Source organism: Telopea speciosissima, chromosome 9, assembly GCF_018873765.1.
Source record: "Telopea speciosissima isolate NSW1024214 ecotype Mountain lineage chromosome 9, Tspe_v1, whole genome shotgun sequence".
NCBI classification, from domain to species: domain Eukaryota; kingdom Viridiplantae; phylum Streptophyta; class Magnoliopsida; order Proteales; family Proteaceae; genus Telopea; species Telopea speciosissima.
In genome coordinates this window covers 16,251,732-16,277,899 of record NC_057924.1, presented here as the reverse complement: position 1 = coordinate 16,277,899, position 26,168 = coordinate 16,251,732, and the positions used below count along the sequence as shown (strand labels likewise).

Genomic DNA, 26,168 nt, shown 5'->3' with positions numbered 1-26,168 from the left:
CAATGGCAGCAACTTGAAGACAAGTAGCAGGTCCTCCCGGTCTACAAGACGGAAAGAGTCAATTGGAGATCCACCAGTCCCTTCACCTTGATATGACTCACAAGGCAACACTCAACAGAGCAGGGCAGCAGCAGCAAGAAAAAGTTTGTTTTTTTAAATTCTGAATTGTGGGGGAGCCTCCCACGGACTACTTTATTTATAATATGGCCAATGGCCTAAATCCTATTCAAACTAGGAGTTTGATCACTAGGCTGACTCCTAATACAAGTCACTCCCTCTATAGAAATCGTGGAGGGGTGTCGGGACTAAGAAAACAACTTAAAATAAAAGAATATTCCCTAAACAACAAGAGATTAAAAATCACTTAAATTGGACTATGGTTTGAACCGGTTCAATTTAAGTTTACAAAATAGACTAAGTATAGAAATTAAATTATGGAAACCACTAATGCAAAAATAAACTAAGGCTCCAAACACTTGGCCCTACTCCTAGAGCTGCTGCTTCTTCTTGCGGATGTAGGCCCTTGGATCTGCATCAGAGCCCTCCTCTGCACTTTCTTCTTCTCTAAGACACCGTCATGATAGACATTGGTGGCTCGGACAACCACGATAGATCACCGCTCTCTATGTCCCTCCTCAGACCTTAAAAGACTACCCATGTCCTCCATCTCTCTCTTCCTCAGTGATAAGTGGTAACCCTCCCCTTGGTTGGCTCCCTTACTTCTTCCTTGGTTCACAAGCATGCCTGCCTCAAGCATAAAATCTAATTGTGTGGTCCAATAAGTTTCGGAGCCCTGATGAGGCGGATCTGCAGCATCTCTCTTCCAGTCCTCGTAGTTCTCTTGGCCATCTGCTACCGGTAATACACCATTATCTTCATCTTCATCGACGATTGGCTAGGTCTTGGCTAGGTCTCAAGACGTCTCCTGGTCTCATGAACGCCTTCATTTTCATGGCCATGGCTTGCATGTGGGTTTTCAGTTACGCCACTACCATCCTGAGGGACCCTGGTCCTATTTCACCAACATTCGTCCCCGAAATCGAAGATGCCCAGACGCCTATCCATGAGATCAAACGTATAGTCACCACACCTCTCCCTCATCTCTGTCTTTCATTTCTGTGGCTAGCTATTCCGTGAAGGTCTTCTAGGATTGAAGAATTAGGGTTTTGCTGCTTAAGGTGGCCTCTAATATTTGATTTCTTGAGGGATATATGAATAATAAACTTCTGTTAAGTCCATAAGTCTTGTTTGGTTCCCGCTTTCTAATTATTTTTCTTTTGCAGATTCCGCATCTGAGTTCAACAATGGAACTCAAATCATTTCTGCTCGCATCCGGAAAACCCTACATTCAAATCAAAGAAATCGTTGGGAACTCAAATCTCAGCCAACTGCGGATTTGGTTTTACTTCTTCTCTCTTGCTTTGCTTGTCGTTCTGCTTGTGTTGATTTTTGTCTGTAAGAGAAACTGTGAACGAGCACGGCCAAGAAACAGATGGAACGAGAGACATTATAGAGAGAGAGAGAGAGAGAGAGAGAGGTGGAGGTGGAGAAATGCAGAAATACTTCCATGTTACCAAACGCCATTCTACCTTGCAGAATCACTCCTCCGACACGGAATCACAAATCTCTTGCTCAGAATCAATCCTGCAGAACAGAACATTACCAAATGGGGCCTTAGATTCTCTGGATCATCTCACCCATAGTTCGAAAACTCGACGAAATTTTGGTGGTTTTGACCTGCTCGAAACAAAACTACATACGAAATATAGGACATGCTTAGTCTCGACCGAGATTTCGGTACTGCTTGTACCATCTCGCCAAAACGATACAAAGCCTTATATAAAAAGGCAACGTCTCGCAAGCATGGTTCAAAATTTCATGATATATCGCTGAAATTTCGGTATATTTTGGTAATTTCGACACTACCGAGACGAGATGGGCTTCTGAAATGAAAAATGTCCAAATTTCGGAATATTTTCAGTAAATTTCGGTATGTTTTAGTATATTTCGTCGAAATTTCATGAAATTTTGGTATATTTCGTTGAACAATGTGTATTTAACTATTTATACATCTGGGTCCAACCGTATACTGTCAATCAAGGATGCAAACCCAAAACACCACTTTGAGTTCACTTTTTTGTAATATGAAGGTTTAAATGTGTTTATTGAGCTTAAATAAGGGTGTACATGAAGTATTAGGCCTTAATATGGCCAAAAACCCACCGAGATAGACTGCCGAAATATGGCAGAAAAAATACCATATTTTGGCAAAATTGCGGTAAATTTCGGATATTTTAGAAATCTCAACCTACCCGAAATGGCGAGACAAGACGAGACGAGACGAGACGAGATCTTGAACTATGCTCACAAGTTCACTTCGAAAGTTCAACAGAAGCTCGACTGTTTCGTTGGTTTCGACCCGGAGGAGGGGAAAATTGCTAGAACCTTGCTTTTTTTGCCACATGCCCACTCCATACTACTGGAATACAATGCTGGGGGTTTCCACATTCAGGTAAACTTCCTTTTCCCAAAAACTATTTTTTGGGAAGATCAATTGCCACATCCCCACTCCATATTACAAAGAGATCAATTGCTGCTTACTAGGGAAGATTTAGCTACAATCAACCATTTCAGGTAAACTTCCTTTTCCCAAAAACTATTTTTTGAAAAAAAATATGACAAATATTTGTTGTATGGGCGTAGATTGGATGGGGCTCAATTATATATATGTTAATAACCGTTGGCCGATTCCAACAAATTATTAAGTTTAATTTCCAAAATTATAAAAAAAAAATTTTAATTAAAAAATAGAGAAAAATATTCTATTTTGTTTAGAAAAAATAAAGGAAATTTATGGTACAGCATTTTAAGCGCATATGAGGCTTCAAATTCTGTACCATATTTAGTTTCCTTGTATTAGGCCAATATTTTATTGAAAGAAAATTCTGAAAATTATTTTTAATTATGACAAAAATATGAGGGTTTGGGGAAAAATAATAAGTACCTACATAGTTGTTTTAATGGTCTCAGTTTGACACTACTCAGTTAATAATGGCTTCTTTTTCCTTTATGCAATGGTAAGGAGGTGAGATAATGGTTGACAGGGAAGGCGACGGGGAAGACGATAGGGGAAAAGGTAGGAGAGGAGGTAGGGGAGGTGATAGGGGAGATATAGCATGGCTGCATGGTACTCCCATTGGTGGTGACAAAAGAAAAATACAATGTAACTACTGTCACAAGAGGATTATGTCAGGTGGGGCCACAAGACTGAAATCATATTTGGCTGGGAATGCCACAGATGTGATGGCATGCACCATGGTACCTGTGGAGATTGCTAGGGCCATAGCTAAAAGCATGAGGGGAGGGCAGAGGGGGAAGGTAGAAAATGAGAAGGCGAGGATAGCAATTGAGGAGGCAGTTCATGCGACCTGCCCATAATTGTCAGGGCACCACCTAGGTGTCCAGGCGGATTTTGTAGGGTCTAGGCGGTTGTCGCCATAATGTTATTGTAACTAAATGTTTATATATTTGTTATTTCATTTACTTAAAATATTACTCATAAATAAGCAAATGCCCCCTATTTGAATCCAATAAAAATTGTTAAAAAACAAATTCCAAAAGGATAAAAAGTCAAACCCCTAGTTCAAGAACAAAAACTTGATTTCCAGCAGTAGGTGAAATTTTCAGATTTCTAAAACCCCCAGTTCAAGAACAAAAACATGATTTTCAGCAGTAGGTGAAATTTTCAACTTTCTAATGTTGGGATTTTTTTCAAATCTAAAAATTCTATAAATCTTAATATAGTAAAGGGAAAATTACTTGTACACCCCCTAGACAATTGCCCGTTTTCATTTTTCAAAAACTTACTTGAACACCTCCTGCATTTTACGATTTCTTTCAAGTAGGTCCTATCCTTTAGTCAGTTACAGTTTAGTGATGACGTCATGGGTTAGAAAAATCCTAAATACCCAAACTACCCTTTAAAGGTAGTGAAGTGACCCTTTTACCCCCTCCTCCTCATCCTCCTCCTGCTTCTCCTTCTTTTCCTTCTTCTTCTTCTTCTTCCTGCAACCATGGTTTGAGAACTCAAGTCGAGATGCCATACGCATTATAAAAATACACTTTCTCGGCGAGATCTCGGTATCGTCTCGATCCAGCCAAATGAGACCAATTTTGAAGTTTTTTTCCTGATTTTTTGCATTATAAAAATGCAATTTCTCAGCGAGATCTCGGTATCGGGTCTGGATATGGGTTTTGACCCATTTTCTCCCCATTTCACCCATCTAACCCATTTTATAAATTAAGCTACATGGACAGAACTCGAAAATCTCGCTGAGTTCTGTCCATAGCTCTAAAGAAAGGGAAAACAGCCCATTTTGCTCCATTTTCTTCCTCTTTCCTTCAAATCTTGGGTGGATTGCATGGTTTCAAGTGAGATTCAAGTGTTAAATTGAATATTCAACTCCAACAGTCCAAGAATCATCACCTATTTCAAGAATTTTCAAAGGTATTTTCTAGTTTTCCCCAAATCTATTTTTTTCAACAAAATTTGTGTAATCCTTGATAGAGTAGATTGTTTTAGTACAACTCATTGCCTAACAACCTATGGTCCAAAGTGAAACTTATATTTGGACTTGTTTTTTGGGAAATCTGGGCATGCCATTGTGTTTAAATGGCCTGAAATAGGCTAAATACCAAGTTTTAGACCCAAAATATGTGTAAAACCCACCGAGTTGGGGGTCCGAGTTAAAAAAAAAAAAAGAATGCTGCAACTCGCCGAGATCTGGACTCGTCTCGGTTTCTGGCTGAGCCGAGATGCCACCGAGACCCGAGTTTTAGAACCTTGCCTGCAACCCTACCGCCCCTACCCCTTACTGCATCGCATCTGCAACACGAGGAATGGAAAAAATATTGAAATAACCCTAAGAAATTTCTATGGTTTTTATGGATGAAATTTTTTAAGTTAGTAGTCAATTCCGACCCAAATCGGCAAATTCACTGATTTAATTCTCAATTATTGAAACTTGAACCCTGTACCGCCAGGGAAAAAAATCTAGATCCACCCATCTCTGGATCCCATCTGAAGCATATCTCCCTGACCGGCGTATCTGAAGCTAAAAGAACGGCTGCAAAAACTCCTAGTCTGCAAATGACACACCTCATGACCAACTCTGCAACCCTCAATCTTAGATCAACCACCTTCAAATTGCTCACATGGTAGACGATTACATATCTTGGGCTTACTCTCAACACCCACACCCATACTGAGTTAAAGCTTCAATGGATCAATTCTAATGAGAGATTAAAGAGTTAACAGCAAAGAGGAAGGAAAAGGGAAGAAGAGAAGAAGAATTGGGAGAGAATCAGTTGTGTGTGTTGAGCGATTCTCAACACACATATTACTTCATTAATAAACTCTTCCAAATTACACAGGCCTCCATAGGGAGGTAAAGGAAAATAAAACAATAACAAGAAAATTACAACTTGGTCATGTCTTATAACAGGACAATGACAGAACTACCCTTATACAAGATATTCTAACAACTCTAACACTCCCCCTCAAGCTGGAGTGTAAACTAATGAAGAAAAAGGAAGAAGAAGAAGAAGAAGAGAAGCCGAGAGAGAAGAAGAGAAGAGGAGAAGAGAATCTGTAGAATTGGGAGAGTTCCACAATATGTGTTACTCTCCTCTAAACCTTCATTATGTAATCACTTAAAGGGTAAAATAGTAAACACCAAAATAAATAAAAGAAACAAGATAATAACTAATAGACTAATATACCCTCCTCACTGTGCTCTCGGTATTAGCTCTCTACGCTAATACCAAGATCACGATAACACTCCCCCTCAAGCTGGAGCATAGATGTCAATCATGCCCAGCTTGTTACAAATATAATCCACTCTTGCACTTCCCAATGACTTTGTGAACACGTCTGCAAGTTATTCTCCTGTACGGACATGGCCAGGAGAAATTAAACCTTGTTGTAGCTTTTCTCGAATGAAATGACAGTCAACCTCAATGTGTTTCGTTCTCTCATGAAACACCAGATTTGAAGCAATATGGACAGCAGGTTGATTATCACACCACAGTTTCATTGGAGCACCATCAATAAAGCCAAGTTCAGTCATTAATTGCTTTACCCACATCAACTCACAGGTAACATGTGTCATAGCCCTGTATTAGGACTCTACACTGGAGCGGGCAGCAAGCCAACAACTGTCTGTTTCTTACTCTTCCAGGACACCAAATTTCCACCAACAAATACACAGTAACCGGTAGTAGATCGTCTATCAACCAGAGATCCTGCCCAGTCAGCATCTGAAAAACCTACTATCCGCCCATGACCATGATCACTGTAGAGAAGACCACGTCCAGGAGCCTTTTTAAGATAGCGTAAAATATGCATAACAGCCTCCCAATGAGATGTCCGAGGAGCAGACAAAAACTGACTCACCACACTAACCGGAAAAGCTATATCAGGCCTAGTCACTGTGAGATAGTTCAATTTTCCAACAAGCCTCCGATACTTTTCTGGATCACCTAAAATCTCACCATCCTCTGCAACAAGTTTTAAATTAGGATCCATAGGAGTATCTAGAGGTTTAGAACCTAGCATTCCTGTTTCTGACAGAAGATCAAGAACATATTTCCGCTATAAGAGCGAGATCCCTTTCTTTGACTGAGCAACTTCTACACCCAAAAAATATTTTAGCCTTCCCAAGTCCTTGGTCTGAAATTTCTACTGTAAGTGTGCCTTGAAACCATCAATTCCAGAAACATCATCTCCTGTGATGACTATATCATCAACATAAACCACACGAAACAATTTTCGACCTTCAGAACAGCAGAAAAATACAGAATGATCACTATCACACTGTGTCAGCCCAAACTCTAACACAACTTCAGTAAACCCGTCGAACCAAGCTCTAGGGGACTGTTTCAGCCCATAGAGAGATTTCTTCAATTTACACACCAAGCCAGACTCCCCCTGAGCAACAAACCCAAGAGGTTGCTCCATATAAACTTCTTCATGCAAATCACCATGCAAGAATGCATTCTTGACATCAAGCTGATATAAGGGCCAATGATAAGTAGCAGCAAGAGATATCAAAATACGAACAGAAGTAAGCTTTGCCCCGGGAGAAAAGGTATCCAAGTAATCCACACCATATACTTGGGCATAACCCTTGGCAACCAGACGGGCTTTCAAGCAAGCCAAGGACCCATCAGGGTTCACCTTTACCACATATACCCAGCGACAACCAATAGCAGTCTTCCCTAAAGGTAAGGGAACAAGATCCCAAGTCTGATTTTCCTCCATTGCCGATAATTCCTCACCCATAGCAGCCCTCCAACCAGGACTAGACAATGCCTCTGTGACAGACTTAGGAACAGGATGGTTCTCAACAGTATGTAAACAAGAATGAAAGGTGGAAGACAAACCATCATAGGAAACAAAGTTAGAAATGGGGTGTTTGGTACAGGCCCTAACCCCCTTACGACGAGCAATAGGAATATTGAGATCAGAAGAAGGTTCCAAAGGAGGAGGATCATTACCTATCACAGGATCTGCCGGCAAAGTAGGAGATGGCGTAGAAGTCGATGTAGCAGGGGTCCAAGGATATACTTTCCATTGGTGACGTTGAAACACTAGGTTGAGGTGCCGGTAATGAGACAGCCTGCAGAGCATGGTGAACAGTAGACCGAACAACAGTAACAGGAATATCATCATCCAAGTCAAACACAGTACTAGAAGAATGAACAAACGGTGTAGACTCAAAGAAAGATACATCAACTGTAACAAAATATTTTCGCAAGTCAAAAGAATAACAACGATAACCCTTTTGAGTGCAAGAGAAACCAACAAACATGCACTTGAGAGCCTTGGGATCCAACTTGGAAACACCTAGACGATGATCACGAATAAAGCAAACACTACCAAACACACGTGGTGGCAAAACAAACAGTGGTGCAGAAGGAAACAACAAAGAAAAAGGAATAGCACCACGTAAAACCGAAGAAGGCATACGATTAATAAGATAGCACGAGGTTAAAACAGCATCTGCCCAAAAGGATTTAGCCACTTTCATCTCAAACAAGAGACAACAAGTAACCTCCATCAAATGTCTATTTTTCCTCTCAGCCACACCATTTTGCTGGGGGGTGAGGCACAAGAGGACTGATGAATAATACCACACTGAGTCATAAATTCAGCAAAAGGAGCAGAAAAATATTCCTTAGCATTATCACTAGGAAGAACACGCAAAGAGTGTGAAAACTGATTATTCACTTCATTCACAAATGCACAGAATATAGAAAATAACTCGGAACGATTTTTTATTAAATAGATCCAGGTAACCCTGGAATAATCATCAACAAAAGTTACAAAGTAACGAAAACCCAAAGTGGAAACGACAGGACATGGACCCCAAACATCTGAATGAACTAAAGACAGTGGTTGGTCAGACCGTTTATTGACTCTAGGTGGATAACTCGCACAGTGGAGTTTCCCAAACTAACACGACTCACAATTAAAACTAGAAATTGACCGAAAACGACCATCAAGAAGCTTCAAACTCTCCAACGAAGGATGACCCAAATGACAATGAATCTGGTGGGGTGACGCCACACCGGTACACGCCATAGATGAAGTGTCCATAAGTATGTAAAGTCCCCCTGATGCACGACCTCTACCAATCATCCTCTTCGACGAAAGATCCTGAAATACACAAGAGTCAGAAGAAAAGGTTACAAAACAGTTATGGGTTTTAATAAACCGACTAACAGAGAAAAGGTTAAAAGGAAAATCAGGAACATAAAGAACGAAAGACAAAGAAAGAGAAGGTGTAATATGGACAAGATTAAGATTAGATCACCACCTTAGCCAAGGAACCATTAGCTAAAGTGACACTCAAGAGAATTGCTGAAAAGAAAGTATACCTGAAACGCCAGTCATATGCTCGGAGGCCCCTGAATCAATGATCCAGGGACGGGAAGAGACAGTCGAAAGGCATGCAGTGGCATTACCTGTCTGAACAAAGGTCGCAGTTGGAGGCTGGGCTGGTTGAGAAATCTGAAACTGTGTATAACGGGCATATTCATCATCGGACATCTTCACGCCTTACCTCAGTCGGAGAAACAGGAGAATCATTGAATGTACTGGCAAACTGTTGCTGAGTTGGTTTGCCATGAAGTTTCCAACAGAAACATTAGATATGTCCTGGACGACCACAATGATGACAAGTGCGCATTGAACCACCAGAAACATCAGAGGTACCCTGAATACCCAAGGTAGGTGCCTTACTAGAAAAACCAGCCCCACCACCACCAAAACTGACATTACCACCACTACCAGCCCCACTGTTGGGCACACGGTTGGATGGAAAAGAAGTCAGGGCTGAAGTATCACCATCAGTAGTGTGTTCTCGAGAAACACGAAGAACCCTGGAAAAGGTTTCAGACAAAGTGGCGACCTTGTCACCACCAAGAATTTGGGAGCGAACAGAGTCAAATTCCTTCCCAAGACCTCCCAAAAAACCCATAACAGCAAGTTGTTCCCACTAGTTCTACATCTGTTCCACATTGGCAGTGATAGGAAGTAAGGAATTAAGCTCTTCATACATTCTCTTAAAATCAGCAAAGTTCTTGGGACAAGTCATAAATGCAGGAAAGATTGTTTTGTCCAGAATACAAAACATTAAGATACTCCCACAACTCCTTCACTGTGTCAATGTGTGTCACCAAGTCCACAATTTGGTGATCCATAGAATTCAGCATCTGTCCCAAGATTCGAGCATCAACTGTCTCCCACGAAGAGTCATTCTCAGGCATAGTATCGAAGAGGTGTTTGTGTTGATCACGGCCAGTTAACACTAGCCGAACAATTTTCTTCCACTGCAAAAAATTGGTAACCCCTTCCAACTTCTTCTCGGTAATACGATTGGAAGAGGAAGAAAAAATTTCTGTTGTTACTGACTTTGAACCTTCAACAGATTTCAACTCATCACCCATGATCTACTTGATGAAGTTATGACAAAATAGAATGAAGAATGCTGAAAACAGGGACAGAAATCGATAAAGACTAAAGAACCTTGATAGAAGTTAATAGAGGCAGCAAAAGGTAACAATCAATTCCCTCAGATAAAACCCTGACAAAATCCGATACAGACAGTGGAGGCAGCAATCGATCTCCTCAACCAAAACCCTGACAAAATCTTCACTTCATCGAAAAAACTCCTTCAAATATTCCTCAAACAAAAAAGAGAAACCTAGTTCTTAATTCATAGCATGAACTAGTCTCTAAACAAATCCAAAAAACAGCATAGGGTGCTGCACCCCTTCAAACAAAAAATAGAAGAAACCACAAGTGTTTCAAGTCTTCAAAAAATATTTAAAACTTCAATCGAATGCTGTAGATAAGGGAAGCAGTGATCCACGAAATCTGTAGCAGTCCTTACAGCTCTGATACCATGTAAACTAATGAAGAAAAAGAAAGAAGAAGAAGAAGAGAAGCCGAGAGAGAAGAGAAGAGAATCTGCAGAATTGGGAGAGTTCCACGATATGTGTTACTCTCCTCTAAACCTTCATTATGTAATCACTTAAAGGGTAAAACAGTAAACACCAAAATAAATAAAAGAAACAACCTAATAACTAATAGACTAATATACCCTCCTCACTGTGCTCTCGGTGTTAGCTCTCTGCGCTAATACCATGATCACGATAACACACAATAAGGCACTAAATAGACTAGAAGTGAGACCCTTGGTGAAGATATCTGCTACTTGATCACCTGTCTTCACAAAGGGAGTACAAATGCACCCAGAATCCAACTTCTCTTTGATGAAGTGACGATCAACCTCAATATGCTTGGTTCGATCATTTTGAACCGGATTATGGGCAATGCTTATGGCAGCTTTGTTGTCACAATAAAGTCTCATTGGCCCTTCAGTTTCAAAGCTCAAGTCTTGAAGAAGTCTCTTCAGCCATATAAGCTCACATACTCTATGAGTCATGGCCCTAAACTCGGCCTCTGCACTAGATCTAGCTACAACTGGTTGTTTCTTACTCCTCCAGGTAACTAGATTACCACCCACAAAGGTATAGTACCCAGAAGTAGATCTCCTGTCAGAGACTGAACCACAGCCCAATCAGCATCTATGTAGCCTTCAATCTGCAAATGGTCATGCCTGGCAAATAGAAGACCTTTTCCTGGACAGGATTTCAAGTATCTAATGATGCGATACTGCATCCAAATGTCCACCCCTGGGAGCATGCATGAACTGACTCACCACTCCAACTGCATAAGAGATGTCTGGTCGAGTCAAGGAGAGAAGGAACTAATCTTTGGTACTTGCTTGCATCTATAAGAGAAGAACCACATTTATCACCAAGTTTATGATTCGGATCAATGGGGGAAGTGTCTGGTTTGCACCCCATCATCCTTGTCTCCTTTAGAAGATCCAAGACAAATTTCCTTGGGCAAATGTTGATTCCTTTCCTTGATCTAGATACTTCAATACCCAAGAAGTATTTCAAGAGTCCAAGGTCTTTGATCTAAAACTGTTTAGCCAGATAAGACTTCAATCTATTTATCTCAGCAACATCATTCCCAGTTACCATAATGTCATCAACATAGACAATGAGAGCTGTAATTGTACCATTACCCCTCCTGATAAACAAGGTGTGGTCAGCTTGACTCTGATAATATCCATTCTTCAGGATGGCTTGTCTAAATCTCTCAAACCAGGCCTTAGGAGACTACTTGAGGCCATAGAGAGCTTTCTTCAAGAGACACACTTTCCCTTCAGCTGAGGGACACTTAAAACCAGGTGGAGGCTGCATGTACACTTCTTCTGCTAAATCTCCATGAAGAATTGCATTCTTCACATCTAATTGGTACGTTGGCCAATCTTTATTGACTGCCACTAAAAGAAGAACCCTGATTGAGTTATGCTTGGCTACAAGGGCAAAAGTCTCCTGGTAGTCAATGCCATACACCTGACTATACCCTTTTACAACCAGCCTAGCTTTGTACCTTTCCACTGTACCATCAGATGTATACTTGATTGTATAAACCCATCTGCATCCAACTGGAGTTCTCCCCTTGGGAAGATCAACTAGTGTCCAAGTATTGTTCTTCTCCAGAGCCACCATTTCCTCAATCATTGCTTGCATCCATTTTGGATCGGATAACGCCTCTATGACATTTTTGGGAATGGAAGAAGATTCAAGAGCAGTGGAAAAAGCAATACCTATAGTAGAAATGGAGTCATAGGAAACAAATAGGGTTATGGGGTTATAGGCTCTCTTCCCCTTTCTCATAGCAATGGGAAGATCTAATTCAGAAGGAGAAGAATTACCTGACTGAGGAGGATGAGACTGAGGATGTGGATCTAAAGAGGGGTTTTGGCAGGGTTGTTTATACCATGGTTGCTTCGCTTTTCCCTTCAACAAGCATTCATCTCTTGTGAATACACCATCTTCTTTGAATCTTATTCCCTTGTATTCTTTTTTTCTGCTAATATCACCACCACTACTAGCATCAATATCAACAACACCATCAGCATCAGCATCATCGACAACATCCACTTCTGTGTACTTTCCAATATCAAATAGGAATGGGGAAGTGGAGGTAGGCAAGGGAGATAGAAAAGGAATGACATCAGCATTCTATTCACTACTAGTACTCTCCCCCTGAACAAAATGTTGAGGGGAAGAAAAATAAGGGATAGACTCAAAGAAGGTGACATCTTTGGAGAGAAGTTGCCTTCGGGAAAGAGGATGGTAGCACTTATACCCTTTGGTTGAATCAGAGTAGCCCAAGTAGATGCACTTAAGAGCTTTGGGATCAAGCTTGGTACAGGCTGATTTGTTGACATGAACATAACAAACACAACCAAAGACTCTTGGAGGCAAGGAGAAAACTGAGGATTGAGGAGAAAGAAGAGCCAGGGGGATTTGGAGACAAGGAGTGGAGTTGGCATCCGGTTAATAACCCTAATTTATAGACTAAATTTATATTCGATTACTGAACATAACCCTAATTTATGATCTCTGAATTTCCTGGTTAAATTACTGTTTTGCCCTTTTCCTAGTTGTACTAGGATTCCCCCATATCAGCTGATCTAACCATTGGATCAATTTTAGCTTTTCAACAATTGTTCCAGTCCCTATTTGGTAAACTCATATGGAATTTGGGATCATTCTAACAATCTGGTTTTCTGTAATCAAGATTTTCCCTAATTTGAACTATCCTTTGATGAAAAGATCCTGGTTTGGTTCTTAGTTTGATTATTCGAATCTAGGACTACATTAGGTTCTTTTGTAAGGGAGATGTGATCAGAGTTGAGCCGGTTCAATAAGTCTTTCCCGTCTGATCTCAGGATCAAATCTTCAACATTCTGTAGTAGTCTATCAGTGGTGCGAAGCGGCTTTGCCCCTTTTCAGTAGGGTAGCGAAAGGTTAGACCTTAGAAAATCAGCAAACAGCGGTTCTTCTATGCAGGAAAGCCAGTCTGGCGACTTCCACCGTACCACCGTTCATTGGGTAGATCAAACCATCCGTTCCTGGATCCGATACTAGCTTTTCACATTCAATAAAATGACTTGACATGGAACTGATAGGGAACCGTAGCCAAGTGGCTACGGCATGAGTCTGCAAAACTTCTATTCGTCGGTTCAAATCCAACCGGTTCCTACAGCGCCGCACCATTCCACCCATCATTTTTTTACATGGTTAGTGGATAGAACGGGGGCCATTATTCCTTGCACTGCTCGCCTGATCTCATCCACTTTCAAATTCGTGTAAAAGTTGGTAATTCTACTTTCTAATAAAGTCGTGAGTTCCGCAGCTCTAGGAGAGAATTCCATAATTCACAAATTGGATATTTTGAAGGGAGAGAGATGCTTAACGCAGCCGTTCCAGTTTATTGCACTGCAATCAAAGGCACTTTGGCCGCCACTCCCCTTCCCCTTTTCATGGAAGTCAAAAAAAAAGGAGACTCCCCATGAAAAAGGCCCACCTTTCAGTGCGTGAAAGAAGTTCTGCTCTTTCACTGCCTTACTTTGGCCTCTCTCTAGGCAAAACAATATATGAAGTTTCTTGGGTATTCTTGGAGGAAATGTCAAAGCTTGCCTCAGGTTAGTGTAATAATGCCTTGAACTTCTCACCAATTGTGGCTGGTTTGCTATGAGATGATAGAGGTGGGCCAGATGGCCAAGTTTGGAACTATAATCAGAAAACTAGAACTGGTACTTAGAGAATAAAGAAGAACCAGATGATCTGGTGATCCAGATTTCCAGTTATTAGCACGTATTGTGCATTTTTGTTTTTAATTTTTGGGTCCTCGTTTTGTATCAGAGGATACCTGCTAGCTGCTATGAAAACTATTAAACCTAGATGGGACTTCACAATTGATGGTGCAAAGGGAAACCGATTCTTCTCTTCAGCCATGTAATACTAACAGCTTAGTTTGGTGCCTTTGACTGAATGGAACCCCTGCCAAGCCAAATAATATTTCTCACAAAAGGACCAACAATATCCATGGCTTGTCATTTATCGGTGTTTCTGAAAGTGAAAAATAGTTGACAGGAGGGCTGAATGTTTAAGGTTTCCTGTCCTGAACAGCACACAACCCAAAAGATGGTAAACAGTCAGGGCTACCATTAAAAGTCTCCGATGGCATCCCAATGTTCCTTTAAAAAGGGCCCATCTATTGGTTACATACAGCATCAGGGAAAGGTGAGAAAAAAATTTTCAAAATTCCTAACAACAACAATCTGCAAGAAACAAAAAATCAATTTCATGTCAAAAACAAAGAAGAAAGAGGAACATACTAGGTCAGCAACAGAACCACCAGCCATGTATTCCATAACTATCCATAGTTTGGTTTGGTGGAGATATGATCCGTAGTACTCGGTAACATATGAAGATCGGCATTGGGACAAAACTGCAATTTCCTGGAAGGAGAAGAATTAAAGAACATAACCATTAAAGAACTACTTCAATGCCAGACCAAGAATATAAAAGAATACCTTTTGAATGTCTTCAATCTCATCCTCCCTGAAAAATGCAATAAAAGCACGTAATAAAAACACTTGAAGATGAAATTACAAGTAAAAATTTTAAATTTTTTACACAAAACTTGTTGAGTTTAAGTCATGAAGCAAAAGCAATATTTAAAAAAACAAACCATTTGTGTGTCACAAACAAACACATTCCAACTATGCAACAACAACAACAAACTCAACCTTATCCCGACTTAATGGGGTCGGCATCATGGATCCAAACAAAGAAAAGTAAGTAAAATTGTGGTCTAAACAAAGGAAAACGAAGAGAAGGGAAAAGAGGGATGAGGGGAAAAAAATTCAACTCTAAAATAGAAACAGTTCAACTCACCTCAACTTACTAAGCCCAAATACAACTACTTGGTCAGCCAGACAAATCCTGTTCTGTCAACATGCCATTCCACACTTTAAGGCCATATTTCTTGCTAACTCGAAATTTTAAAAATATAAAACTAAAAAAGAAGAAAACAATATTTCAAAAGATTAAACACTTTGATTCCCACACAGCTTACTTTGCAAGAATAATTTTTTATTAAAATTGAACCAAGAAAAAGAAAAGGTGTAAAAAACCACACTGACCAAACAGAAAGAATACCCCGTTGCTACACCCCTCCTCCCCCTTCCCCCCACCCCAACAGAAAATAAAGAGATTCTGCAAGGAGTTCAACTAGAAGAGGAGCTCTACAAGGTCGATCCAGTCTTTGAGAACATACGTGAGAGAGAGAGAAAGATGCTGGTCAGAATGGAGAGGGAGTACTCCCTGAGATTGGCCAATATTGGGTCCTGCGACTCTTGAGATCACAACAATTATCAGTAACAAAGATAGGTTCTGCAACATGTGGTTTGTGACCAAAATCAGAGGTAATATAGAGAGAGGAGGAGATGAACACAAACAACTCAGTTCCATGCGTCTCTGGCGCTGGATGCCAATTATGCCACTACTTGACTATCAGCCAACACAGCAAAACAGCAGCCGCAAAGAGTCTGGTTGCAGGTCGAAGTTTCATCAAAAGGGGTCAACTTGGGTATCATTCAAATCACAATGATGGGACATCAAATTGTAGAAACTGAAACCCATTCACGATCCAGAAAACACAATAAACGGAAAGAAAAAACAATCACATGCAAGCACAATACAAGGATTTACGTCGTTCGGCAAGGTCCCTACGTTCACGAGAGAGATGAGAGCAGTTTTCACTAACAATGGAGAAAAGGTTCCAAGCACTCTTCCTCACGCCTCTCTGTGTTTACAAAGAATTCCCAGTAACCCTAATAGCCCCCATGTAAACCCTAAAAATGTTCCCCCACAAACCCATGCAACAAAATACAAGATATCCTACCCCCAACACAAATGTGGCTGATGGAGCCCCATATCACCGCAGCTTGGAAACTTTCTCAACGGAAATAGCAAAAATTGACTGTACTATGGCTTATTTGAGAGGTTGTGGGAGTTATGGGAAAGATGCAAAAGCCGAGGGTTTTCTCCTAACAACCGAACACTTGGAAAGTATGAGAAGATGTACTTTTCACACACCCTCCAGACAACAACAGTGGTGCAATCCGGGGTTCTGAACCCAGATCAGATTGCTATTGGGCCCATCCAAACAGTAAACAAACCAAGTATTATGAATAATGGCAAATCTGTAAATTGTATCACTGTCCAGCACTCGATAAATATAAAATAATAAGTGAAAATTCAAATAATGCCAGTAGTGGCAGTGCTGTAATTCTGTGAAAGTCAAGGCCACAAAGAAAACAAGTAAATAGGGAAAGCACGTATGAATGGGAAGGGTATTCTTGGAAGAATAAGGAAATACAATTTAATGGGAATAAAAGATGGGGGAACGCAAGAATTAACGCTAAGTTATAGCTATGGAGATCTACCTTGGAAACAAGAGGCTTTAGTATTAGTAGAACGAAGATGGAGCACACTTTAGTCATACTGTATTGGATTCTGATAAAGTGACTATTTTAGATATCTGGGATCAATTATAAATAAAGAAAGTGACATAGAGGACGATGTTTCACAGAGAATTAAAGTGGGATGGATGAAGTGGAGAGGTGCGTCCGGAGTGCTATGTCACCGACGTATTCCTTTAAAGCTTAAAGGGAAGTTCTACAGGACTGTTGTTCGACCGGTTATGATGTATGGGGCAGAATGTTGGGCAGTTAAGAAGTGTCATGTTGAGAAGCTATGTGTAGCAGAAATGAGGATGTTAAGAACTGACTTGGAAGTTGCCCGATCAATAATAAGCTCCGAGAGAGTTGTTTGATGTGGTATGGTCACGTTCATTGGAGGCCTGAGTTGATCCCGATTGAAGGTGCTAAAAGAGCTAGGGGCAGGCCTAAAATGACCATAGGAGAAGTTGTGAGGAAGGACATACATAATCTAGGGATTGTACCTAGTATGACCTCAGATAGAGCCTATTGGAGGGCAAGGATCCATGTAGTAGACCCATTTAGCTAAGATTCTCCTGACTTACTAGGCAGTCCTCTTTCCTACTCCATCCTTTTTTTTAACCTCTGTTTTCCCCTACTTTTTTTGTTTGGATCCATGTAGCTGACCACATTAAGTTGGGATAAGGCTGAGTTTGTTGTAAAAGATGGGGGAAGGGGTACTATGGGAAATAAGGGTTAAGATAATATATCGTGAGAAGGGACAAGAACTTATCTTTAACCTTTGAAAACTAACATAAACCAGCAGAGATCTCTCTCAATTTTGATGGATGAAGCTCACTCAATAGAGTGCTTTTTTATCAGAAATTTTAGATACAATTTTGTAAGTCCTAACCCTCTTAAGAACTACCAACATCAGGCCAAAGAGATCACGCATGGGAATATTTATTTTCTGCAAGCTGAACCTGGTGATAGAGATTTGAAACCAATTCTGTTCTCCAGTCAATACCTCACAGCTCCAGTAAGAATCCAGTCTAGGGCTTTGCAGGGTGGTCGCCCAAAGGCCTGGATTCACACCTTAGGTTGTTGAACTGATTAGCGAAGAACCGAAGAGGTTCGATGTCTCACTTGCTGAACCTGCTGGTGGAGGGCCGGTTAGGAGAAGAGAGGAAGCTGGGGAAAAATCAGAGTTGAGGGGGGGGGGGGGGAGACTGCACATGCACACAACCCTCAGGTCACTCAACCCATAAACTCAATTCATTCTTCAAAACTGTCTCCAACGATGGGGAATTACATCATATATAAAGAGAAATAAAAGACTCCTAAACATAAAGACCAACTCTCTAACTAGGAAACCAAGAACAATTCGGAAACCAAATATCCTACCTAACTAACTTCTAAAATAAAGAGAATAAAATAAACTAAAAGCTCCCCAAATAACATAAATTCCAAAAAACTGTATCTGGACCCGGTTCATCTCCATCTGGATACCCAACTGGGTTTGGGTTGGTCCAAGGTAGTGTATCTACGTCACCTGCGGTATGCCAGGACAGAGGGACAGAACAGAACAACAAGATAGAAGAAGGAAGAATTAGATGAAGAACAGAAGAAGTAGAGGAAGAAGGGTTACGAGAAAAGGAAAATCCAGAATCCCAGGGAAAAGAAAGGAGGGGAATAAGAAGAAAAGATGAGAGAATAGAGGAAGAACTCGCTATTGGCTAACAAAGAGATGCAACACCACAACAGACAACTCAATGTTTCTTTCAATTCATTCAAATTCCTTTCTTTTTTTGATGAATTGGAATATATTCAATAAGCACAAAGAACAAATTGATAACCCAACTTATAAAAAAAAAAAAAAAAAAAGACAAGACATAGCAATGGAAACCCAATTAAAATAGAAATTAAACAAATTAGGCAATGCTTCAAATAAAGAAACTACCAAAACACTTCCTACATAATCTACCTACCCGTATAGACTAAAAAGAAAATACAAGATTGCACCCTATATCATCAACCAACCCCCTTTACACCAGAAAACCAGGTTGGCCCGGTTGCGTCTCTGTTTAGGCTTCCAAAGAGGGCCATTTCGGTCCAGCCAGGCCAAGGCAACTGCATCACACGCCAGCCTTGATTCCAATGAAAGAATAATTATTAAAGGCATGTTCATTTCCTCCAGGCCACACAACCCCAAAGCTTTATTAACTTGACCAGATTTTGTTGCTGCTTCCTAGGCCAGCCAGAATGTCTCTCATAGTTGTTAAGGCGTTGCCTAGACATCACCTTGGCGTCCAGGTGGTTTTTTTGGGGTCTAGGCAACTGTTGCCTTAGTGCAAGGTTCTGATTTTACTAATATCGAACCAAGTTTGGCACTTAAGATATTATTCATAAATAAGCAAATACCCCCTTACTTGAATCCAATAAAAATAGTTAAAAAATAAATTCCAAAAGGATAAAAAGTCAATCCCCAGTTCAAGAACAAAAACTGGATTTTTGGCGATGGGTGAAATTTTCAACTTTCAAATGTTGGGGTTTTTCTCAAATCTAAAAATTCTATAAATCTTATTATACCAAAACATCACTAAAAACCAAAAGAGCGGTAAAATAATATTTTGTTTTGAAGTCTAAAAATTTATTTTCATTCAGGGCGATTTTAAACAACATTCGTGCACACCAAATAAGGTTTGACCGGAACATAACTCGTTCAATATAAATAAGATTTAAGCAACCTTGGGTTTGGTGGAAAGCTGGTTTTGTGCTCTACCTAATACCATAGTTGCCACCGCCTAGACATCCAGGCGGATTTCTATGGGCCTAGGAGACTGTCACCTTTCGTGCAAGGCACCTTGCACTAGTTTAATTGGTATCGAACTAGGTTCTTGCACTTATTTATGCCAAATATAATTTAAGTAAATGATTTGGAGTTGGGTGAAATTTTCATTTACTTAAGATATTAGTCATAAATAAGCAAATACCCCTATTTGAATCCAATAATAGTAGTTAAAAAATCAAATTCCAAAAGGATAAAATGTCAACCCCTGAGTTCAAGAACAAAAACTGGATTTTTGGCGTTAGGTGAAATTTTCAACTTTCCAATGTTGGGGTTTTTCTCAAATTTAAAAATTCCATAAATCTTAATATGGTATCACATTGTTAAAAACCAAAAGTGTATAATATTCATTTGTTTTGATATCTAAAAAATATTTTCATTAAGAGCGATTTTAACAGCATTCGTACACACCAATTTGACCGGAAAATAATTCGTTCAATATAAATCAGATTTAAGCAATCTTGGATTTGTGCTCTTCTACCTAATACAAAAAGTCTCATGTAAAAATAAAATCATTTGATTAGTCAAACTTCTTAGAGAGCAAGAATATTTCTCTAAATCGAGAGCAGTTTAATCACTTATAGATAAGATCATATTTTCCAAGAACAATATAAACCAAATGTGAGACTAGGTATACCAGGACAATGATCATTTCCAAGAACAGCATAAACCAAATGTATGTTTTGATTGTTTCAAACGGTCAATAGCTTGCTTCTTCAGTCCTGCTGTATTCTAGGTCCATGTTGATTTTTTATGACTTGATGTGGCTTAATGTTGATTTTTGATGACTTCATGCGACTTAATGTTGATTTTTTATGACTTGATGTGGCTTAATGTTGATTTTTGATGATATATATTGTAGCATACTAAATAATGTCAGAAAAGAGGGGAAACAAAAAAAAAAAATAGCACTTGGGCGTGCCTTGGTAGCCTATGCGGGCGTCTAGTTGTCTAAGCGCTTAGGCACCCCTTACCGCCTTGGGTCGCCTTGACAACTATAATGTCTCTGGATCTACCTCTAAATACTCTTCTACTTCACATCCATCCAACTTTTCCCTGCTCTTACTGGAGCTGACCTGTACTTATTTTTTTTTATCATTTCCTCCAGCGATTAAAAAAGAAACATTTGGAAAAGAGGAGCAGCATCAAAATTAAGTTAATGTACCAGCTCAATTAAGCCTCATCAAACTACCTGGGTCAATTACACGGATCCTCTTCCACCATTACAGTCTACTTAGGGCCACATTTTTCATCAAATCATAATCATTCATGTGCTCTCTCCTTCAGCCATGTAATGTTAGGCCTACCCTTTTTCCTTGTAACACCTTCAACTAGGACCATATAACTCCTCTTTGATACAGTCATTTGTTTTCATTGTATATGATAGAACCACCTTTGGTCAACTTTGCCTTTGTGGACAGATGCCTAATGTTATTAATAACTAGGTCCCCACCCCCACACTCCCCCCCCCCCCCCAACAAAAAAAAAAATTCTGTTCACTCTGCTGAAGATTAAGAAGAAACTCTCATAACCGGTTCTGCAGACTTGAAGGACATGATCCATTGTGGATTCTTACATCCACCATTTTCTAAAGGAATAATGATGCTCTTGGCTCGACATAGTTTGTTCTATTCCACTAGAACCCCTACTTTGTTGGGTTGTAAATAGGACATTCGGGCAGAAAGTAATTATTTATTTCTCAGGGGCAAGGATCCAGGGTTAGTCTTATAAGTAGTTGATTATTTCGTGGTGATATGACTGATATCAATTTTCACAAATATTTTTATCCTTTTGACTCTAAGTTTACTTGCATAGCAAGAATCTAAATATTTTTATCCTTTTGACTCTTAAGTTTGCTTGCATAGCAAGAGTCTACACTTTTTTTCTTCCAATGAGGGTAAATCTGTCATTTCACCTAATAACTGCATTAAATGCTACATTAAATGACTTAATTTTTTAAATTCCTTTTTTCCCCCTGCATTAAATAACTTTTGAAAATAAGACAAGGGGCAGTACAACTTGTTAGTTCACCACTTTGGTGACAACAAGTTGTTTCCTGTACTTATATATTTGGAATTGATGTAAGCTTGATATCATTGTACTGTCACTCTATTCCAGAAGCATTTACTTATGTTTTCATTTATCTATGCAGTTACTTTCCCAAAAATAGGGACAAAAAATGAAATCTAAGTCTTTACAAGTTTGATTAATACCACATGGTACTCATAGTCTTCCCAACCTCAAAATTATTTGAATCACATGGCAACTCTTAGGTTATATGAACTGCTTCCATTTGAACATGGTTTGGCCGCCTGGTCCAGTCTGATTTTTGAAAACCATGGCGAAAACCATGACAAGGCCTTGAGGCCAACATAAAATTGTAAATTATTCGCAATACCATCACTAAGTAAATGAATATACATCTTACATGACTTGAACAAGCTTATTTTTGGTTTTTGCCTATTCATCCATCCTAAGGTTGATGGATGGTAAAACTACAAATAATAGAATTAGAAATTAATGCATAATTGCATACGCTGGAAGTCAGGAACCTTGCAAAACATTGTTCGGTGACAAGATTGAGAAGACAATTAACACTGATTTAAAAATAAAACAATATTTGTACTCACGCTTCTTCTAAATCAATAACTTTAATGGCAACAACCTTATTCAGCTCCTTGTCAAACCTGCAAAATAAAAAAATTATCAGGGAACTCTAAAAAAATGCCAAGCCATAAACTATTATGAAAATGCAATAACCATACCGATTGGCACAGCTACTTCATACAAAAGTTGGCATTCATAAAGCAAATGAACTAGTGCAGAAACAATCTTCCGCAATTAGTAGCAAAAGTGCCATCTAATTCTTCTGTACTCTTGGAAAATGAAGATATTGACCATTAATATGTACAAACTTATTAGATCACTGACCTTAGCACAACACATGGACTAGGGCTTAATACACGGATACACCATCTATCATATCATGGAGGAAAAGAAAGCCAATCCTCAACATTCTATGTGCTGATTTCAACAATAAATTATTAAAAGCAAGTAATAAAAGCAACAAACAAAGCAAAGTTCTCCAATTGGACTCAAACCAAACAGTTGAAGTACCAGTCAGCATCCACAAGGGTCCTTAGGTAGCTAATTTCACAATGGCGCAAATATCCCCGACTTTGATAAGTGCTAGACACAAAGACAACTAACTTTAGCTCCACCGGGCAACTGAGTTCCATTCAGTAAGCCAGATCTCAAACATCTGCACTGCAAACAGTGCATGCATACTAATTTTTTATAATAGGTACAAGAAGTCATTGAACTAATCATTAAAGAATAGCCACTTGCCTATCCAAAAAAAAAAAAAGCCACTTAATTATGATACACAGATACGAAAATAGCAACCAGGAATTGTACTCCAAAGTCCAAAGTTCACATTTTCAAAAGTCTATGAACTGATGACAGAAACACATATTGGTTTCTTTTTTCTCAAGTCTACATGTTGCATCAAATTGTACTTATGTATTGGATAAGATGCCAATTCAAAGTGACATGTTTCAGAATAATTATCATTGTTCAGTGACTAGATATAATACTGAACAAAGTTTTAAGTTGGAAAGATATAATAAGTTGTATTTTTTGCGAACTTGGTACAAAAAGTATGAAACTTGAAAAACTAAAGACCTTACATTTAAATGAAATTATAGAACATAAAGTTTAAAAAATAGGTTACAATTTACAAAGGCGATTTTTAAACTGCTTGATTTGGCAATGTGGTATCATTGTATATTTCTCCACTTCAACATTGAAATGTCACAAATTAAGCCATCGGAGAGCATAATATTTGATGCATTATACAAATGAAGATAACATATTTGAAATATAGGAAGGAGAGTTCTTTAAGTCTAACAGACAATCACAGCTTCAGATCATAGCATAAAATGATTTCCTGATGTACGAAAATATTGGATATGTTTGATTCATTAGCATGCCATATAGTGTAGACCAGTCAGTTTCATACAAGCAGGGTACTGCTACTGTTGCCTCATACAGACATCATGGTATCATAAGTGCTTAATGCATAAAATATCTGATAGACAAGACTAAGAACTGATTCAAGAAATCAAATGTCGTATTGCGAATATCAGACGATCATTCCAGCTCTTCTACTTGGGTTACTGCCTAGCGTTATAAGCAACTCATTGCAACCAATTGTTTCCAGTAAGTAAATACATTATCATCCCTTTTCTATTTAGTATCATAAAATTTCACCTTCACCATTGAAAAAAGAAAGTACATTGCCTTGTGACAAAGGGAACACCTACTTGGCTACAAGTAGAAGAAAAGTGATGCCAGTGGACTAAGTTGTCTTCTATTATCATGATTTAGCTTCTTCCCCTATAACCCACCCAACAAAATCACAATAGAAATGCAAGAGAAATAGTGAAAGGCATAAGTCCAGTTTCAAAGGAATCACGGATGACAGTGATGAATCAACTGGATACGGGCACAGAGTTTAAAAAAAAAATTTGCAGGTTCAATTAATAATTCAGTCTTGCTGCGAAGATATAAGTAGTAAACATCAATGAAGATCAACCAATAGTCAATTGGAAAACTAGTACTCACCCTTTATAAACATCACCGAACGATCCTCTCCCAATCAGCTCCAGCGAACTAAATCTAGATCCAATGGCATCCGCTATCGCTGCTGCATCAGCCATGTTAACACCCAAACTCTTTCAAATGTTCCTTCTCACTGCCTAAACGTATAGAATACATGATTTTGAGGTCCAGAACACAATGACACCAGGCAAGTGACCCAATTCAAATGCCTCTTCCACAACCTCCTCGTCACAACACAGAATCAGCATTGCATCTGAAACTGGACAACAACATAAACTTAATTCAGTCCCAGACCGAAAGACCAAACTCTGAAATAGTGTGAGCAGTCAGATGAATCAATCCATGCCTCTTTCCAGCATAATTATACGGACCAACAATTTGAATTGAGTTATGAATGATGAAGAAAATGTAAAATGCAAATGTAGCTCAGACTCGAAGGAAAAAGCATTAGTTCTGAATTCAATTGGTTATAAGTCCGTTAGGTAGAAACAAGAGAGGTTGAGGCGACGCTCCACCGAATCGCGGCAGAACATGAGAAAGAGAGATAGAAAAAGACATAAGTCGAGCGGAAACGAAACCATGGAATCTTGCCGTCAGGTTTTGGATAGCAACAATTAACGGGAACTTCGAGATCGCCAAGTTCTTTGAGCAGTTATTAAGGATATATAATCAAAAGTTACCTGAAAATGAGAATCTAAGCCTAAGGGCCCGGCTTCTCCCGTTGTTCTATATTTCTGTCTCTGTTAGATTTATTGCAGTGAAGGGTACCGATCTAGAAGTTGTTCAAGCAGAAGCCACAGTAGCCATTACTCCACGTCGCTCCTTCTCTGTGTTTCTCTCATTCGGCGTGGCAAAGAGGCTTTTTTGCTTCGACAGAACCAACAAAGAAAGAATATTGGAGGAGAAAGACTTGTGTCAGGAAAGAAGGACTGTAATAGAGCCGTCTACCCTACTTGTGATGACATGGGTCCCACTTAATAATCTAGGGCTAACGATTAATCTAAGATCCAATCATCAGTTACTTCGCCAAGGAAAATACTTGGATGAGCATAAGATAAGGATTAATAGGAATTCCAGGAGATCAGAAGTAGAGAAGTAAACGGATGGAATATGAATCGGATATTGCACTATCCGCATTCACGTTCGATTGGCTTTCGTGCAGAGACTTTGGAAATAGGTATGTAAACTGGTATTTAAAAATCCAAATTAGATTCGCATTCGTATTCAATTAGGGGTATCCATATCCGTTACTCATATTTGTTTGGCTGCGAAGAGATTGTTTTCAGAAATCAATTTTTAAATACGGATATCATTTTAGGGATACAATTTGAATCAGATTTTACATCATTAGCTGCCTATGTTAAGTGGAGTAAAATTAAAGAATACAAAACTAGACTAAGGTTGATGTTGAACGACTGAACCACTACCCACTAGGGTTCATGTTGAAGTGTCACATTTGAAATTATATAGATGTCTTCATGAATCGTCGTCTATTATTTAATTTATTATTTAATTACATGTAATTAAGGGTGTCAATTGGGACGGTTTCTGATATTTGGGATGGGACAGTATCGGTACCGGTATTAAAAGTGTCAATCTCAATACCGTTCCATTTAGTTAACGGGACCAAACCTAGATCTCAGTCCCGATTACTAACGGGCCGGGACGGTACCGATTTTTAAAAGGTTCTAGGCACTGTAGAAAAAGGGAGAAGAAGTTTAATTATTTCTAACAAGGCGGGTTTATTAGTGTTG

At 39.3% G+C, this 26,168-nt stretch overlaps 1 protein-coding gene across 1 annotated transcript in view; it reads right to left on the bottom strand.

The window, feature by feature from the left end:
- Window positions 1-25,338, bottom strand: part of LOC122640699 (serine/threonine-protein kinase svkA-like) — a 38,084-nt gene extending 12,746 nt beyond the window's left edge. Inside the window, exons 1-5 of the mRNA XM_043833937.1 lie at window positions 25,095-25,338; window positions 24,418-24,673; window positions 22,422-22,478; window positions 15,033-15,060; window positions 14,835-14,957 (exon numbers count right to left, since the gene is read on the bottom strand). Of these exons, the coding sequence (XP_043689872.1) occupies window positions 14,835-14,957; window positions 15,033-15,060; window positions 22,422-22,478; window positions 24,418-24,512 (303 nt within the window). The 5' untranslated portion in view covers window positions 24,513-24,673; window positions 25,095-25,338. The remainder of the gene's footprint in view (window positions 1-14,834; window positions 14,958-15,032; window positions 15,061-22,421; window positions 22,479-24,417; window positions 24,674-25,094) is intronic.
- Window positions 25,339-26,168: the final 830 nt, after the last annotated feature.